The following is a 16,979-nucleotide window of genomic DNA, read 5'->3' on the forward strand; positions in this document are numbered from 1 at the left end:
CAGGCCTATAGAACTTATCGTATTCTTTCTGAAAATATGCTGTACAAAATGATCCGATGTATGTTTTCTGTACAATTGCCATACGAATTTGCCCCATAGGAATGAGCGGCCCCAACGTTCCATCTCACACACCAGGGCTACAGTAGTGTTTGTGTGTATGGAGGAGCTGCTGTATGGAGCAGCTACTGGTCAAACGTTTTGACGCCCCGGCATGCCAGTCAGTGCACCAGTACTGTGTGTGTATGGCAGAGCTGCTGGATAAACCAGCTACTGCTCAAACATTTGGACATCTCACATGTCCAGAGCAACCTAGCGTCCATAGCCAGGCTCAAAAGTTTGGACAAAACACCTTAACAACACTTTGCAATTGCCTAGCAACCGCTTAGAAACAACATAACAGTCAACACAGATACCACCATAGCAATACCTTAGCAACCGCATAGCAACACCATAGCAACCAGCACTGCAATCACAATCGCAGTTTCTGCAGGAACGGCAATCTAGGTTGCATTTTTTGCACCGTTAATTATTTATTGGCCGTTAACTGCACTGTAAACTGATGCATACTTTAGTCAGAGACTTAAAATAGACAACAAATCTTGCTAAACCTAACCTATCTAAAACCTTATTAATTAAAGCACACGACAGATCACGCGAGATCTCCTGCTCGTCGTGCGAGATTCAGCCATTCACGCGCCTGCTCTGCACAGTTCTCGCGCGACTTGCTCCCCACCGTTTAACGCCGCATTACAGTGTGCGACAGAGGCAGGTAAGATGGCGGCGCAGGAGACTGAAGCAACACAGCAGCCGACCGTGAGCAACGGCGAGGTAAGAGAGACTCCGGCCGCGCTGTGGGATTAAACAGCGGGTAGTTCTGTTTCAGGAGACCCTCGGCACTGTTTCTGGGTGTGTGGGGGAGCGGGGCACCGCTGCTTCGCTGCGGGATTGGGAGAGATTGGAGCCGGTCAGCACCGCCGGCCCCGCGGCGCTCCGGCTCTCTGCACTGGGCTAAAGCCGGTGTTCTGTCGAGTTATGCTACAGTGTCAAATTGTGCTACACTAGTGTATAATTTAAAAGGTAGATTAAAAATAAAATACAAAATAAAGCAACAGATTAGAACAACCTCCTAGCAAAACTGTAGAAAGGGTATACCTATTGGCTTAAAGCCTAAATCAGGTGAAGTAACGTTATCAGGTAAAGGTGCTTGGAAACTGGGTTTTATTTTTCAGTTTTGTATAATGAACTGCTTGACATTTGCACTTTTTGTAACAAGCCAATAATGAAATTCAGTCCCTGTTGTGTAAAGCCCTAATGTAAAATAGAATTATCACAAAAACACATGAAAACATTTTGAAGAATATATATATTATGTGGGTTCAGCGCATGCGCAGTACCGGTAGGAAGCGCATATCGATGGGTAAACTACTCGTCAGAACACCGGGCTAACGAGCATAGCTAGCGCTAGCCTCGCAGTCTGCTGCGTGTGCCGTAGACTAGCTTGTTAGCTAAGCTAGCTGGTAACTACTAACCCGTCGTTTTAGCTCGTTAGCTAGTTTAGCTATATCCCACAATAGAAAGCAAGAGCTCTAGCTAATTAGGTTAGCTAGTCTAAACTGTGTGTTTAGTCTGGATGTTATTGAATTTTAACGGCTTCAGTGTGGCCAACTGTTAGCCAGCTAGCTAGTTAGCTATCTTAATTAGCTTATCATAGGCTAATGGGCTCAGTCATTCTAATGGCTAGCTCGCTAACTAGCTAACCTATTTAGCCTGCGTTAGCTAAGCCACCAACCGTTAGTTAGTTATTTAGCTGAGTATTTTATGGCTCATTGATCAGCGTTATATACAATCAATAAAAGCTATTAGACTAGATAATATTTTTCCAGCCTGTGCCAGAGGGCCAGACTAGCTGCAGCTAGACTAGCTAACAAATCAGTTAATCTGTCCTGTCACAGCCAATCATTAACATTACAGCTTGACGGATTATTTCTCGTAGTTAGTCATTTCTAAAGCTATAGTGTCTTTCCCACTCACGACTTCACACCCCCTCGACTAGCTACTTAAATACTCGTAGGCTTATTATTACACGCCATCAGCTGATTTTGTTGTCTCTTCAGATGAATTAAGCTTTAAATCCGGATACAACATCTGGTTTTGCCTTAATTACGGCTTTTAGTTAAACACCACATTCCACTTAAGAACTCAGGGCGTAAGGCCTACTTGGTGGGCCTATGGGTCACTCCAGTAGGTTAAAAAACTAGCTAATTTGCAGCTGAGCCCTGAAGCAACACGTGTTTAATCATTCACTCTGTCAGGAGAGTCCACTTCCTTGTGTTTCCGTGTTTCATCATAATCATCATAATCAGGTCCCATGAGTTTGAGTGTAATGTGTTAAAAAATATTGACCTAATGCTGTTATTATGTAAGGTTTAATTATAGGTGGGTAAAAGTGTTGGACGTTTAGTGAAATACCTTGTGTAAAGTGTGTGTAGTGTTATTTGGTCTTGGTTGAGAGTGTTAGTGCCCATATTAGCTGATAATTGCGCTGTTTTATTTCATATAATTTAATATTTTTTTTTTATCGGGGTCAGAGAAACTAAGTAGAAAAGTAGTACCTCACGATCACCATTTGTCATATATTAGTGTCTTATTTTTTCATGAAGGAATGTTTCGCTAATAATATTATTGGTTGAAGTTTTTAAAATTATTATTTACAAATTTTATTCCATATCAGTTGTCGAGTAAAGTGGTGGAGCTTCCATTCCCACACATCTTGCTACATTTTGAGATGTTTCAGCCCTTCCCCACATTCTGGGCTGTGAGAGATTAAAATAGTCTGGGATCTGATTAGTTCGATCTTTGCTGGTCAGCGATGGCTGAATGATTTTCAAAGATTGTGAAGCTGCCGATGTCGTGGCACGTCTGCTGTTCATCTCTTTAAGTAGACTTGTGCCTCAAGTATTGACATCCAGAATAATAATATTGATCACTGTCAGTCATAGTGCTTTATGGTGTTATTCCTGTTATTAGCAATAATTTATAGTAATCTTGAAATCATATTGGTGTCCGGAGACAATTGGGTAAAATTGACTTTTGGTAGATGTTAAGATTTGGCCAATAATTGAAACGGATATTATGTTGACATGTGTATTGATGAACACCTGAAAAGCAAAACGTATGGGTGAAGCTGGCTAGCTGCTCTAAAGTGTCTGCGTTTTGTTTATTTTTAGGCTTTTATAACCCAGTTTTGCAGTTTTATGGTTTGATATGTTGCTAATGTATGCTAATTGAGAAAAATATTGTCATACTTTCTAGTGTTGCAGCAATGTTTGTGTAATATTGTGAATTTAAACTTATGCTAATAGAAAACCTATTAAAAAAAACTCATTAAACATTTAAAAGTCTGTTAAGAGCCTGAAAGCAATGAGCTTGATCAAGTTCAATCAAGGGGCGGCATGTCTTATTGCTCAGTGAGCCAGGTCACAACATTTTACAGAATTTTAGCCTCTAAAAATGCAGATCGTTTGGACCAAGTAAACATTTGACTGGATTGTTCAAGGTTATTTTTGCTGCAAATTCTGAGAACAAAGCTTTTAAAATACTTTGGCATTGCTGTTTTAGTATCCAATGGTAATTTTAGTCTGTACACAGATTATTAATCAGAACATCACCACATTTGTTCTACACTAACTCTATTTTTTCAGCTCCACTGAGCATTAATGAGCACTTTGTGGCTCTAGTACCAAATATTGCAGTCCTTCTGTTTTTCTCTACATACTTTTATTATCTTCTTTAATCCTGTTCTTCAATTATTAGGATCCTTTAAACCAGGGATGTCCCACTCCAGTTTTTGCATTTGAGTCATCTGATTTTGAGTATCTCCTGATACAGAGTCCCGATCCAATACTTTGCCAGATTATTATTATTTTTAATTATATTTTTGAATATTATTGAAACAGATGCCAAAATATACCATTTTAATCACAACAATGTATCTGTGATAATTGTTGTTAATTGCTTGTGAAATATAAAACAAACACATTTAAAAATCATCAGCGCAAATATCAAAGAGTGCACATAGGTACCAGATGTAAGCTTATAATAATGAGTATTAAAATGTAGTTACAAATATCATCTTAAAATTAACTAAAAAGTAAATTTGTATTTATGTTGGTGTCGGTCACTAAATACAAAAAAATATTTTATTAATTCATTATCATGATTGATATTTTTTAAAATGATGGTTCTGCATTTTTGGGAGGGAGACAGTAATAATAGTGTTGTGTGTTTAGCCTGGTTTTTGTTACTGTTGCAATTCCAGTCTTATCATATATGTAGGACTAGCTTTTCACATGATAATGTAGTACCAGCTTGTTTTACTAATCACTATCACTATATGTGTGTTTTTTGCAGGTAAGCAGTAATGGTGCTGCAGCATCTGACCAGGTTGTGCAGACAGGTGCGACTGCACAGGACCCTCAGCAGCAGCAGCCGCAACAGCAGCAGCCCAATGCCTGGCAAGTCATTAAAGGGGTCCTCTTTAGGTGAGTGCACCATTCCTCCATCTGACTATTGCTAAAAAAAAAAAAAGCTGTTTGAGTGTAAGGATTTATGTAGAGTAGGGCTGGGGAAATTTTCAGAATTTCAGTTCAGTTGTGGGCTATAAACCTGCCGACGTGTTTGTGTAACGGGTACGTGTTTTTATCTCCTAGTAGGCTTTTATGATTCCACGTTCTAAATGACGCATGTCAATTGAGCTCGCATTCCCTGATGTTCTGTCTCTGTCTCTCTTGTGCTCTCTCTTTCTGCCTCTCTTGCGCTCTCTCCAAGAAGTCATTCACTGGGGGGGAAAAAAATCCTGTATAGAAGAAAAAGGCATCAAGACAAATTATTGTTTTATATTTGTTTAATAAATGCTGAATTGTAATCCAGTCAAATTGTAAGGTGCCTAGAGATTCCCTCCCCTAATGTAGTCAGTTCTGTAAAAGCAGTGCTGTGTGTTATCTGCGATGCGACATGACGTGCTGGTTTAGACCTTCTCTACAGTCCTTTTGAATAAATCAGAACACCTTCAGTTCATGCTTAAACTGTTCTTCTAACTCTAACTGTCCTCTTCTATTCTGGTCTCCTTTGTGGAGGCTGATTAGAGAGGACTTTTAGCCAGTGATCCCGTGAGGTACGTTCAGGAGCAGTAATTGCTGTCGAGGGACGTGGTTAATATTTGAAATAGTTGCAACACTAGCAGTCCCAGAAGATGCTGGTGAATGGAATAAGTTTTCTTATAACGTCTGTTATGAAAACATGAATAAGTAGTAGGGCTGGGTATTGAAATTCGATACCAAAAAGGCATCGACCAAAATGTCTAAAAACAGTGCTTTTGTTTTCGTTAATTTGCATGAAACGCACAAACACGGCGAGTGGACAGTGAGGTAAACATGTTGAAGTGCTCTAAAGTCTGACTCTACTTGTAAAGATCTTATTTTATTTAAACTGTCAACACAACACACCATTACTGTGCATTACAGCTCTGTCTCTCTCGCTCTGTCTCTCTCGCTCCGTCTCTCTCGCTCCGTCTCTCTCGCTCCGTCTCTCTCGCTCCGTCTCTCTCGCTCCGTCTCTCTCGCTCCGTCTCTCTCGCTCCGTCTCTCTCGCTCCGTCTCTCTCGCTCCGTCTCTCTCGCTCTGTCTCTCTCGCTCTCGCTTACTCACTGTCTGTTTCTCTCTGTCTCTCTAACTGTGTGAGAATAATTCTCACTTTTTTGTACTTTTTGTTTACAATTTAGAAAAAGGTATCGAAAAAAGTATCGTTTGGGTATCGGTATCAAATTTAAAGGGTTGTATTGAAAGTTTTAAGTTAATAACCAGCCCTAATAAGTAGAAGCTTTTTAAATTAATATCCAGATTATGTGCAGTTAGGGTAACAGTACTGTCTTCACATCATCCTTGTAATCTGTAGTTGGTGCATCATCACCACTAGATTAATAACAAACAAGGGAGGTTTACGCTCATGTTTGTATGTATACACACATTATGCAGAATACACACATTATGCACCCAAAAGGTGTGTGGTGTAAACACTGGTTTACAGGTATAGTATGGCTGATAAGATCAGAGACTTTGCACCTGTTGGAACAGGTGTTCTTTTTCCTGAATAATGAACAAGTAGTATGGATGTGTATTCCCATATGGAATAAAATGAGAATAAAATATGTTAAAGTTTATTAGTCTAATTGCTAGTTAAAATGTTGCCTAAGATGGAAGAATTTATAAAAAATGTTGATTTGTTTGCATATCTCACAATTGGTTGTAGGGCTGGGTATCGCATTAAAATGTTTTATACCTATACAATACTTGGTGTTTGATATGATGCCCAAACAATACTTTTTCAATGCTGAGAAAGAGGGGGTGAGCAAGAGAGAGTGCGCTTGATGTTTTAGATAGTTTGAATGGAGTGTGGGTGAATGTTTAAAAGTAGAGTCAGACTTTAGATCACTTTGACATGTTTACCTTGCTGTACACGTTTCTTTGCATCAAGGCACCGTAGTATGTATTTATTTAATATATATTTTTAATGAACTTGCTGTGTTCTCTCTCTGCTTTTGTCACGTTTATGTGCATTTCTTGCAAAGTATTGAAAATAAGGATCAATATTTGTGTTTTTTTTTTTCTTGTACTTAATCATGAGTTCTGATGTATTTATTTTTTTTTCTTCTATCCAGGATCTTCATCATATGGGCCATCAGCAGCTGGTTCCGCAGAGGCCCATCAACCCCCGACCCAAACACCCCTGCAGGAGCTCCCAGAGTGCCTAGCCGTAACCTCTTTCCCAAGGACACACTAATGGTACTGAATGCTGAAGTTTATCCTATGAAATAAGTCTTGTGAGACCCAGATTTTATTTACACAGTAAGGGTGTTTGCCAGCTCACAATACAGTTCATGGTTTCCCAGTCCAGTGGTGTTGTGCTTTGGATCCTAATGTCCCGAAACCAACAAAAAGTAGCTGTTGATCGGTCATCCACGCTCACTGCACTGTAGTACTATGTTATATAAGTTTTTTGCTGTTTGTTCACCTAGTCTTGATTTATGTCAATGAAAAAGGCAGTTGTTTGAAATGTGCAACTAATTACTATCCGTTTGCCTCTTTCATCTTTTCCTTCTAGGATCTATATGTGTATATCTCTGAAAATGAGGTCTTTTCAGACTTCAACAACACAGAGGCCCTATTCTGGTTCCAGAGGGATCTTGTTTATGGAGACTGGACAACCGGAGAAGGAGGGGATGGCTGTTATGAGCATTATCAGGAACTGGACACTCCTGAGGTAAATCTGAACACAGTCAAGTTATTATTTGAGATTTTTACGGTGGCAATTACAACCTCAATTCCAGTAAAATTGGAACGTTGTTCAAAATATGACAGTTCTGGACTGCAGGCAGGCCGGTCTAGTCCCTGCACTCTTTTATTATGAAGCCGTGCTGTTGTAACACATGCAGAATGTGGCTTGACATTGTCTTGCTGAAATAATCAGGACGTTCCTGTAAAAGACATCACTCGGACAGCAGCATATGTTGTTTCAAAACCTGGATGAACCTTTTCGCATTAATGGATCTTCACAGATGTGCTGGTTCTCCATGCCATGGACTCCAACACACCCCTATACCATTGGAGATGCTGCTTTAGAATTTGCTCTGAGAACAATCCGGACAGTCCTTTTCCTCTTAACAAAACTAAAGTTAGTCAGTTAGCTAATTGGAGGTAAATTTACTGTTTACTCATTTAATTTTCTTTTTTTTTAGTAATTAATTAGCTTAATTAGCTTAATTAATCAGACTGCACCCGCATGCATGTTTGCTGAGGGAGAGCTTTGCTTTGCTTAGCTTAGGTCCAGCTAACTAGCTCAGGCTACAGCGGTTAGGTCACTCTGGCTTTATCTCAGAATGGAAGACAGTGTTTAAGGTTGGTCTTAAAAATGACCTGCCTTATCGGAAGCCTGTTAGATGGTACCCACTGTCTTTCGATAAGCCTTTAGATGTTTTGTCATAATGTAAAGATTAAGTGTTTTCTTTGTTTCTGTTTTAGAGCGTGCAGCAGAACGGATCTCTCTATATCCACGTCTACTTCACCAAGAGCGGCTTCCATCCAGACCCTAAGCGCAAGGGCCAGTACCGCAGGCTAGCCACTGTCCACACCACACGGAGTAAGTAAGCCTAATCGGGCTTTATGTTTGGTCTCAGGATTGACATGTTCTTAACAATAAACGTTTAATTATATTCACTGAACTGTTGACTACCCTGACAGTGATGAACAAGTTCAAGCGGCGGAAGTTCCTCAAGACCAAGAACCTGCTAACCGGAGAGACCGAGGCTGATCCTGAGATGATTAAGGTTGTCCTTGATTACAATACTATTATTCACTTTGCAGTTATAACTGTTATAATCAGCTGAGTGGGTAAATAAAAAAATTGACTTGGATTTATTAAAGAGTGGCTGGAATAGGACTAGGGCTGGGTATTTTAATTCAGTACTAGAAAGACACCAACCGAAATGTCTCGGTACTACAGAGTACAGAGGTCACTGAAATAAATCAGTTTATTTTTGATAGTTTGCAAGAAATGTGCATAAAAGCAAGGTAAAAAGTGCTCTAATGTCTGGATCTACTTCACAAGGCTCATCCACACTTTATTTTCCTTTAAGTTATACATATAAAAGCAATATATATCTCAGCTAAGTATGAAAAGATAACTATATCTCAATATTAAAAATTTTGCAATGATACCCAGCCCTAAATGGGACTTGGTGTCACGCTAGGAATTAGTGTAAATAGTATGGTAAAGAGATGTTAAATGTATGTGTTTTTTACAAATATTATTTGTGTCTGTGTTCGCTCACAGCGGGCAGAAAGTCATGGCCCAGTGGAGATAATTTCACACTGGCATCCCAACCTAACAATCAACATGGTGGATGATCACACAGCCTGGGTAAAAGGCTCAGTCCCACCGCCCCTGGACCAACGTAAGTATTTGGGCTGGTCTACAAAAAATTAAACAAGATGTTGCTATGCTATTGCTATTGCTTCCCTTTTTAGTTGCAGTTTAGTCCGATATATTAGCCAAATAATTAACTCCCACAGTTATTAACAAACCCTGTGCTGCTGCTTAAAGCTGAACTGTTTTTACACTGAACTCTGCTCACAGCTGTGCAACTCTGTTTACTACAATGCACATCCCATTTAAAATAGTGTTTAAATGCGCGGAACCAAATTATCTGCGTTAAGCTTCACACTACACAAGTATACAGGCTGCTCTAGTACACAGAACCTTCTTACTGTATTTAATTTGATCCAGACCAGAGAAACAAACTACAGATGTGAAAACTGCTCTTCAACCATATTTCTCTCTTCCAGATGTGAAGTTTGATGCAGTAAGTGGCGATTACTACCCCATCGTTTACTTCAACGACTACTGGAACCTGCAGAAGGATTACTACCCCATAAACGATACCTTGAAAAAACTTCCTCTGCGACTCACCTTCTGCCCCCTCTCACTCTGGCGGTGGCAGCTGTACGCCGCCCAGAACGCCCGCTCCCCCTGGAACTTCCTGGGCGAGGATACGTATGAGCAGTCTGATGAAGACCAGGACTCTGTTAAGGTCTTGTATTATGTGACGCTATTTTTTGTGATGTTAAATAAAGTACCTAAGCTATAAAGTTATGTTTTTTAAAAAACAAAACCTGTTTTGAGAGCATAACTGTATGTGTGTCATGGTGCAGGCATTCTGAATGCATTGATTTTTTTTTTTTTTTCTCCCCCTCAACAGGTAGCATTGCTGGAGACCAACCCCTACCTACTGGGTCTGACCATTGTGGTCTCAATTGTCCACAGCATTTTTGAGTTCTTGGCCTTCAAGAACGGTGAGTTTTATGTGCTGACTGTACGCACCTCATGCACTTGGTCACTATTCACAAGATTTATATTATTCCCAGCAGCTGCACAAGCATCATATTTATCACTCGCCTGTGTACTTTTTTTTTTTTTTTCTATCTTTAGAATTACAAGCTAGGTCCACTAGGTGGAAACATTTTGCTACCAATACGAATGCCTGGCTTTGTTGCTACTTCACTGATCATATGCATTCAGGCCCGTAAATATTAGCGGTAGAGATTTTCTGCCAATACAGAGTGCCGATCCAATACTGATGCTAAAAAAATAAAATAAAAATAAAATGAAGAACAAATCTCAAGTTGTCCCTTAATTATTATTAAAACAACAGTTTCAAAACATACTATTTTTTATCACAGAATGAACAAGTACTAAATAGCCATTTCCATTTAAATATCTTTACATTGAATGACAAATATATTTTTTAAATGTTTATTAAATTAAGTATCAGGCAGAAATACCTTGTCACATTTATCAGAGTATACTGGACCAAAAGTAAAAAAAAAAAAAGCGTTTTCCAAAAGTTAGAAAAAATATATAGGTTAATTATAGTTTAAAATGTGAGGTAAGGCATGTTCCTTGTGAATATTAAAAAATACAAAAGTTGTTTAATATAACAACTGTTTGTTCCTGTGTACTGACATACCACTAGTTGTACTGTACAGAACCGTTCAGTGGGAGAAGTTTACCCTCAGTCTGTAACCTGATTCTTTCAGGCAGCGTGAGTGGGGTGGAAAAATATACACCACTAATAGACGCCTCGTTGCTACATGTTTATACTGAATTTGCTCATTAGAGTCTTACTGACGTGACTACCGCTACTCTACTGTTTCTATGTGCTCTCTCGGCTTTCCGTAAATAGGCTAGCACAGACGCAAAACCACGTAACATTACCTTTTTCCCCACATTCTTTGAAAATAACATGATCGGACCTGTTTTTCGATCACATTACAGAATCTGGGACATCCCTAGTTTTAATTTAATGGCTGATCAGTGTAAGCTCTGAATAATGAACGGTGTGCAGGTAGCCGTACCATTCAGGTATTGAAATGCAAGTATGCTTTTTGATTAAAGCTGTCTGACCTCTTCATAGATATCCAGTTCTGGAACAGTCGCCAGTCTCTAGAGGGGCTCTCCGTGCGCTCCATCATATTTGGAGTGTTCCAGTCGCTGGTGGTGCTTCTCTACATCCTGGACAACGAGACCAACTTTGTGGTGCAGGTCAGCGTCTTCATCGGGCTGCTTATCGACTTCTGGAAGATCACCAAAGTCATGGATGTCAAGGTGAGGAGCAGCAGCCAGTGGACTCTCACACACTCACTAACTCACTCACTCAGTCATTCATTACAGGTCACAGTTTTAACTGTGATTTATAAAACTGCTGTATTCATAATTATTAATTCCTTTCCTCTCTTTTCAGCTGGACAGAGAGAATAAGATTGCAGGAATATTCCCACGATTGGTATTCAAAGACAAGTCCACATACGTTGAGTCCTCAACTAAAATCTATGATGATGTGAGTATTCAAACAGATGCTGCACTTGTTGGAAGTCAAATACTGTATTGTTTTAGGAGCCTAATTTCTGTGCTTTTTGTTTTCTTCTAGATGGCCTTTAAGTACCTGTCCTGGCTGTTGTACCCACTCTTTGGGTGCTATGCTGTTTACAGCTTGCTCTATGTAGAGCACAAAGGCTGGTACTCATGGGTGCTCAGCATGCTCTATGGGTTTTTGTTAACGTTTGGTGAGTGCAGATTTATATCCTATTTCAGAGCTTGCTTGATGTAATGCCTGTAGTGTGTGTTTAACAAATGCAAAGAGACTGTTTGAGTTTAATAGAGTTAAACTCTTGATCACAACTTTTGGAGGCTCCAGAATGCATTTGTTGTGTGTTGCTTGTCTTGCACAGTAACAAACAACTTGATCATTGTTGGAACAAGGGCTGTATGATACTGGGGAAAAAAAATAAATTGTGATTATTTGTTGTTCTGCTATATATTTGTATGTTAATGTGCAATACTATAAAATACCTATTTTTTCCCCCCAAATTTTACCAGATGTCAGTGACCTGACATATCATGAAATAAATAATGAATTTTGTGTATCCATGAGTAAACTAAACAATATTGGGCCAATACAACCTGCTGATAATCTGGTTGATGCAACCTCAAAAATGACTTCATTTGGTGTCAAGCTGATTTTAATCTTCATTACATAAAACACGTCCTGTAAGGTGAATATTATAATATTGTGCAGCCCTAGTTGGAATATTATTGTATCCCTTAATACAGTAAAAACTGTTAACCACATGGTTTTATAATTTTTTGTAGCACTATACTCTAATTTCTAGAGTGACTAGACCTTATGTGTGTGTTGTTAATTTATTTTTCCTGTTCTTTGCAGGTTTCATCACCATGACACCACAGCTCTTCATCAATTATAAGATGAAGTCAGTGGCACATCTTCCGTGGAGGATGCTCACCTATAAGGCACTAAACACATTCATAGATGACCTATTTGCCTTTGTGATCAAAATGCCCATGATGTACAGAATAGGCTGTCTGCGAGATGGTGCGTACGGGTTTCTCATCAGCACTCACTACATACTTTTGCATGACATGATCATATTTGGCTAAATTTATATATATATTTTAGTGAAACTATGGGGTGATGTTTTATAGCATTACAAGTAAAGTTAGTCTTTAGTGGTTTATAACCATCTGAAACATTGTAATAAAAAAAAAAATCAATTTTCTTTATGTGGGACACTATATTGTTTTTGTTTTATGCTCAGCCAGGCTTATTCAGTTTACTCTTTGAATGGCATTACCAGGGCAGGTCTTTTTCCACTACATGCAACTTGATCATATGGGTATCGTTTTAAAATTTATAATACCTAAATGATGCTTTTTTTTTTTCTTAATTGTAATAAAAAAAATTCTCACAACGTATTTATATAACAGCAGACATGAGTCATCTTATTCTCATGTCGGCTGTTAAATCCCATGAGCGACTCTTTCTGGATCTTGTTTAAACAAAAACAATGAGCATTTTGTGGAACAGAAACAGCAGCATTACTTGTGTTTAAACATGGATTAAATTAGATTTATATTAGTATAATTTAGATTGTTTGTTTTGTTTTTGTTTTGTTTTTTTAAATGCTGGTATTTCTCAGTATTTTTTTGTGGGGACAGTAATAATAGTGTAGTGTGGTCTTTAAAAGTAGAGCCAGAATTTAGAGCACTTCGGCACGTTTACATCACTGTCCTTGTTTCTATGCGTCAGGGAGCAGCCACATTTTTTGTTTACCCTGCTGTCTGCATTTGCCATGTTTATTCATTTTAATCTTTCTGTACTCTGTAGTACTGAAGCATTTTAGTTGGTACATTTTTTTTGGTATCAAATTTCGATACCCAGCCCTACACAAACACATGATTTTAGTTAATTAAGGCCTTGTGGGGTTCTGTGAACATAGGCTCTACAAACCAGTCAGTATTAAGCATACAGAGACGCTGCACACAGATTATGACAGGATCTAGCAAAGTTAATGTGCTCATTAAATTTCTTTGTGAAACCAAAACTAACTGGACCAGATCAGTTTAATAATCCAATGTAACAAAAACATAAACCTTGTCTTAGACTTTAGGTGATAAAACCCCCTTTAAGTTCTGTTTAGTTTATACTAATTTGTAGGTTCTTGTTGGTTTTCTGACTGTTTTTCGACCATTTTCACTGAAGCCCACTTTCTCTTCTACAGATGTTGTGTTCTTCATCTACCTATACCAGAGGTGGATCTACAGAGTGGATCCCAACCGTGTCAACGAGTTTGGCACAAGTGGAGTGGACCACAGTAAGGACAACTCAGCCAAGGCAGCGGATGGAGAGACTACCACCACCACCACCACCCCCGCCATCACAGATAAACCAGAGGAGGAGAAGAAAAACGATTAACTCCGTTTTACACCCTCCTTACCCCCCCTTTACCCTCCTGTCTGTGGAAGATGTATTCACACATCTTCAAGGCTGAGTTTATGTCTAATTGTCAGGGAAGTGAACTGGAAAATGGTATTCTGTAAATGGACACTGCGAAAGAGTTTCAGTTCAGCTTTCCTCTCTTTTTTTTTTTTGTATGGGATCTGCAGAAGCGAAAAAAGAAAATCTCATTTAATGTAGACTTAATATTATTTTTCAGTCTCCCATTTTGCAGTCAAGGTGAAGTAAAAACAAAAAGTGTGGTGTACTGTATTGTATGTTTTTGGGTTGGTTAACACTACTACTATGAAGGTTTAGATAATGTGTATGGCTGGGCTTTGGATCACAGTACATATCTCCATATTTTTTCGTGCAAGAGGGAGATTGACAAACCAGAAGCCAAGTACGAGCTTGCTCTCCTCCTCTGTGGATTCCTTGTTCTTTTATTCCATTCCAAGTGTGAAACCAGAATGCGGGTGAGTAGTGCGAGAAGAAGCAGCAGCAGCTGAAGCTCTGCTAACACTTCCAACAGGAGACTGACTTCCCTTTTTTTAATGGTTGATGTTCCAAACTTGAAAAACAAAAAACAGCCTTGTAGGTATTAATATAAAGATATATTAATATAATTATTATTGGTGAATATGATCATAGTTTGTTTTTCAGGCTCAGATTTATTTCTTTTTCTTCTTTTCTATGTCCTAAAACTGTACAGTGAAGGCTTGTAAAAATCTAATTGTGCTGATGTCAAACTGTCTAGCAATAGCTAAAATGCCGGTCTTCTGACCAAGGACTTTCTTTCCCTCATCCCCACCCACCATTGGTTGCATTTGCGCTCCAGATCAGGACCATAATCTCACGTTGAGTTACAGCTGCAGGGTTTGTTGTATGCGAGACGTGCGTAGTCTAGTCAAGCGTTCGTCGGACGGAAGGCTGTGTCTTGCTCATTTTCTGTTTGCCCAAGTTGATTTGGCTTTTATTTTGGTACATTAAAATTTGACCACTCATGTTATAGTAAAATGTAAGTGCGGTTTAAAGATTTAATGCAGAAATTGTTTTATTTGACTGTGTGCTTTTGTTTTAAATTTTTTTTTTTTTTTTTTTTAAAGGTGGACCTTTTTTTATTTAAGCTACACACCAGAATCTGAGTATAAAGTGGTGAAAAACCATGCAGTAGTGGAAACATTTTTATTTAATATTTTTTGGGGGGCTGTATGCATCCCAGTTGCATACTACACACTATAAACACTAACAGGGTTTTGCAGGTAACTACACAGTATTAAAGGAGGCGTTCGGTGTAAAATGGGTGTTAAGTGAAACTTGAGGACGAGTTCGAACTTTGGTAGAATAGCCCACCTCCCTTCACGCCCAGTATTCCCAAATGCAGTGTTTTTAGTCAGTGCTTCCAACAGGCTCTGTGAAAACACATGAATATCATAAAGATATTCAGTCACAGCTGGAGTTCATGTATTGCCACTAAATGCATTTTGCAATATGTTCCCCTGTCCTACCTATTATTTTTAAGATGAGCTACCAGAGAAATACCTACTGTTTGTACAGTGTGTTTAAACTAAACTAATCTTTTTAAAATAAACTATCTGTGCTCTTTCAAAGCTATCACTGCCTTATTTTAAATGTCAGGGCTCTCAGAATTCTACTAATGAAATGTAGAGCTGCTTTGGTAATGGTGAATGGTTTTTTCGCATGGGTAACTATGCACCTAGCAGAATGCTGGGGGAGAACAGAGGTGGGTTATTCGACAAAGTTTCACACTCTTTTCATTTCTACACCCACAAGTACATCAGTTCTCCATTAGTATAAGCTGATGTGTACTAATAGTTCTCTAGCCTGCACCTTTATTACTAAATGAATTGATCAAAATATTGAGTGTCTTCCGATTTTACTTTTCACTTTGCATTGCAGGATATTGTTGTTAATCGTAAACCCATTCGAAGAACTTGATATATTTTTCTCAATTTTGATATGTATCTATACTGCTTGCTTCATACACAAAAAAAATCGTCAGTATCAGTAATTATTACATTAGTTGTGATGCCCTAACCTTCAGTTTTGTGTTCACAAAATCTGGGGTATACAGAGTTTAATGTTTTATGGCCATTTTTATTATTTCATAAGCATAAAACAAGCTTTTCCGTTCCACCTTAAATAATGCAACAGACAACAGAGACTGCAGCTTTTTCGATGGAACTGGGAAAAAAAAGCTAATAAAAGCTAATTTAGCTCCCCAGTCTAGAATTTCTCCAGGATCACGTGTGAGGAGCATGTGGTCCAGCACTCCGCTTTAAAGAGCCATGCTCAGCTAAGGTCCACATTTGCTTATGCCCATACACTAGAAGACTAAAAAAGAAGGTCCAGGAGCCCAGGCAGTCAGCAAGTTAACAAACATAAAATTATATTTTCAAACCAAAAAAGAGAGCCCCGCTCAGTCGATTAACAAAAACACATTTGTTGAGCAAGTCTGTACCTGTCTTCAATAGGTAGAAGTTAACGAGTAACTAAACCCCCTGTTTTTTGCTGACTTCACCCTTAACTCAAATTGAAAAAAAAAAAATCTAAAATATGGGAGGATTAGTTTGGGTGGGGCACTGGGTGATGGGTTTAGAGGCAGAGCAGAAGGGAGAGCTAATTGGGCTGAGCAGTGTACCTCTGATGGTGGTGAAACATGGTTGGGCATCACCAGGGGGACAGTATTATTGATTGACTGATTTGTATATGCATACCAATCATCCTCACCTATAGCACAGTTAAAACTGTGAGGGCGCTGCAGAGACAGAACATTGCCACAATAAAAGTGTATTTAAAAGGTTAGAAAATATTTATAACATTTAAACAGGACTGGTACATTTTATGACTTCAGATAAGCACTTTTAGCTATTTAATTAAAAAATATGGTTTAGGGTTTAGTGCCTCTTTAAGGGAGCTAACTAAACTAGTTATATTTCTTTGCATTTACTCTAAAACTTTGTTTTTGGTGAGAATGTATAATTGCACCAACCTGCCAAAAAAGAAAGTACTTTTCAGAGTGAATGAATCTGACTGTAGCTAGGATTTACCTCTT

At 38.7% G+C, this 16,979-nt stretch overlaps 1 protein-coding gene across 1 annotated transcript; it reads left to right on the top strand.

The window, feature by feature from the left end:
• Positions 1-696: 696 nt before the first annotated feature.
• clptm1 (CLPTM1 regulator of GABA type A receptor forward trafficking) lies at positions 697-15,069 on the top strand. The gene is made up of 14 exons (XM_007239739.3): positions 697-828; positions 4,411-4,541; positions 6,716-6,839; positions 7,159-7,317; positions 8,076-8,193; positions 8,295-8,380; positions 8,887-9,007; positions 9,399-9,643; positions 9,812-9,905; positions 11,027-11,217; positions 11,354-11,449; positions 11,540-11,675; positions 12,335-12,502; positions 13,689-15,069. The coding sequence occupies exons 1-14, from the start codon at positions 775-777 to the stop codon at positions 13,880-13,882; spliced, it is 1,917 nt and encodes a 638-aa protein (XP_007239801.3). The 5' UTR covers positions 697-774; the 3' UTR covers positions 13,883-15,069.
• Positions 15,070-16,979: the final 1,910 nt, after the last annotated feature.

This window comes from Astyanax mexicanus, chromosome 18 (genome assembly GCF_023375975.1).
Source record: "Astyanax mexicanus isolate ESR-SI-001 chromosome 18, AstMex3_surface, whole genome shotgun sequence".
NCBI classification, from domain to species: Eukaryota; Metazoa; Chordata; class Actinopteri; order Characiformes; family Acestrorhamphidae; genus Astyanax; species Astyanax mexicanus.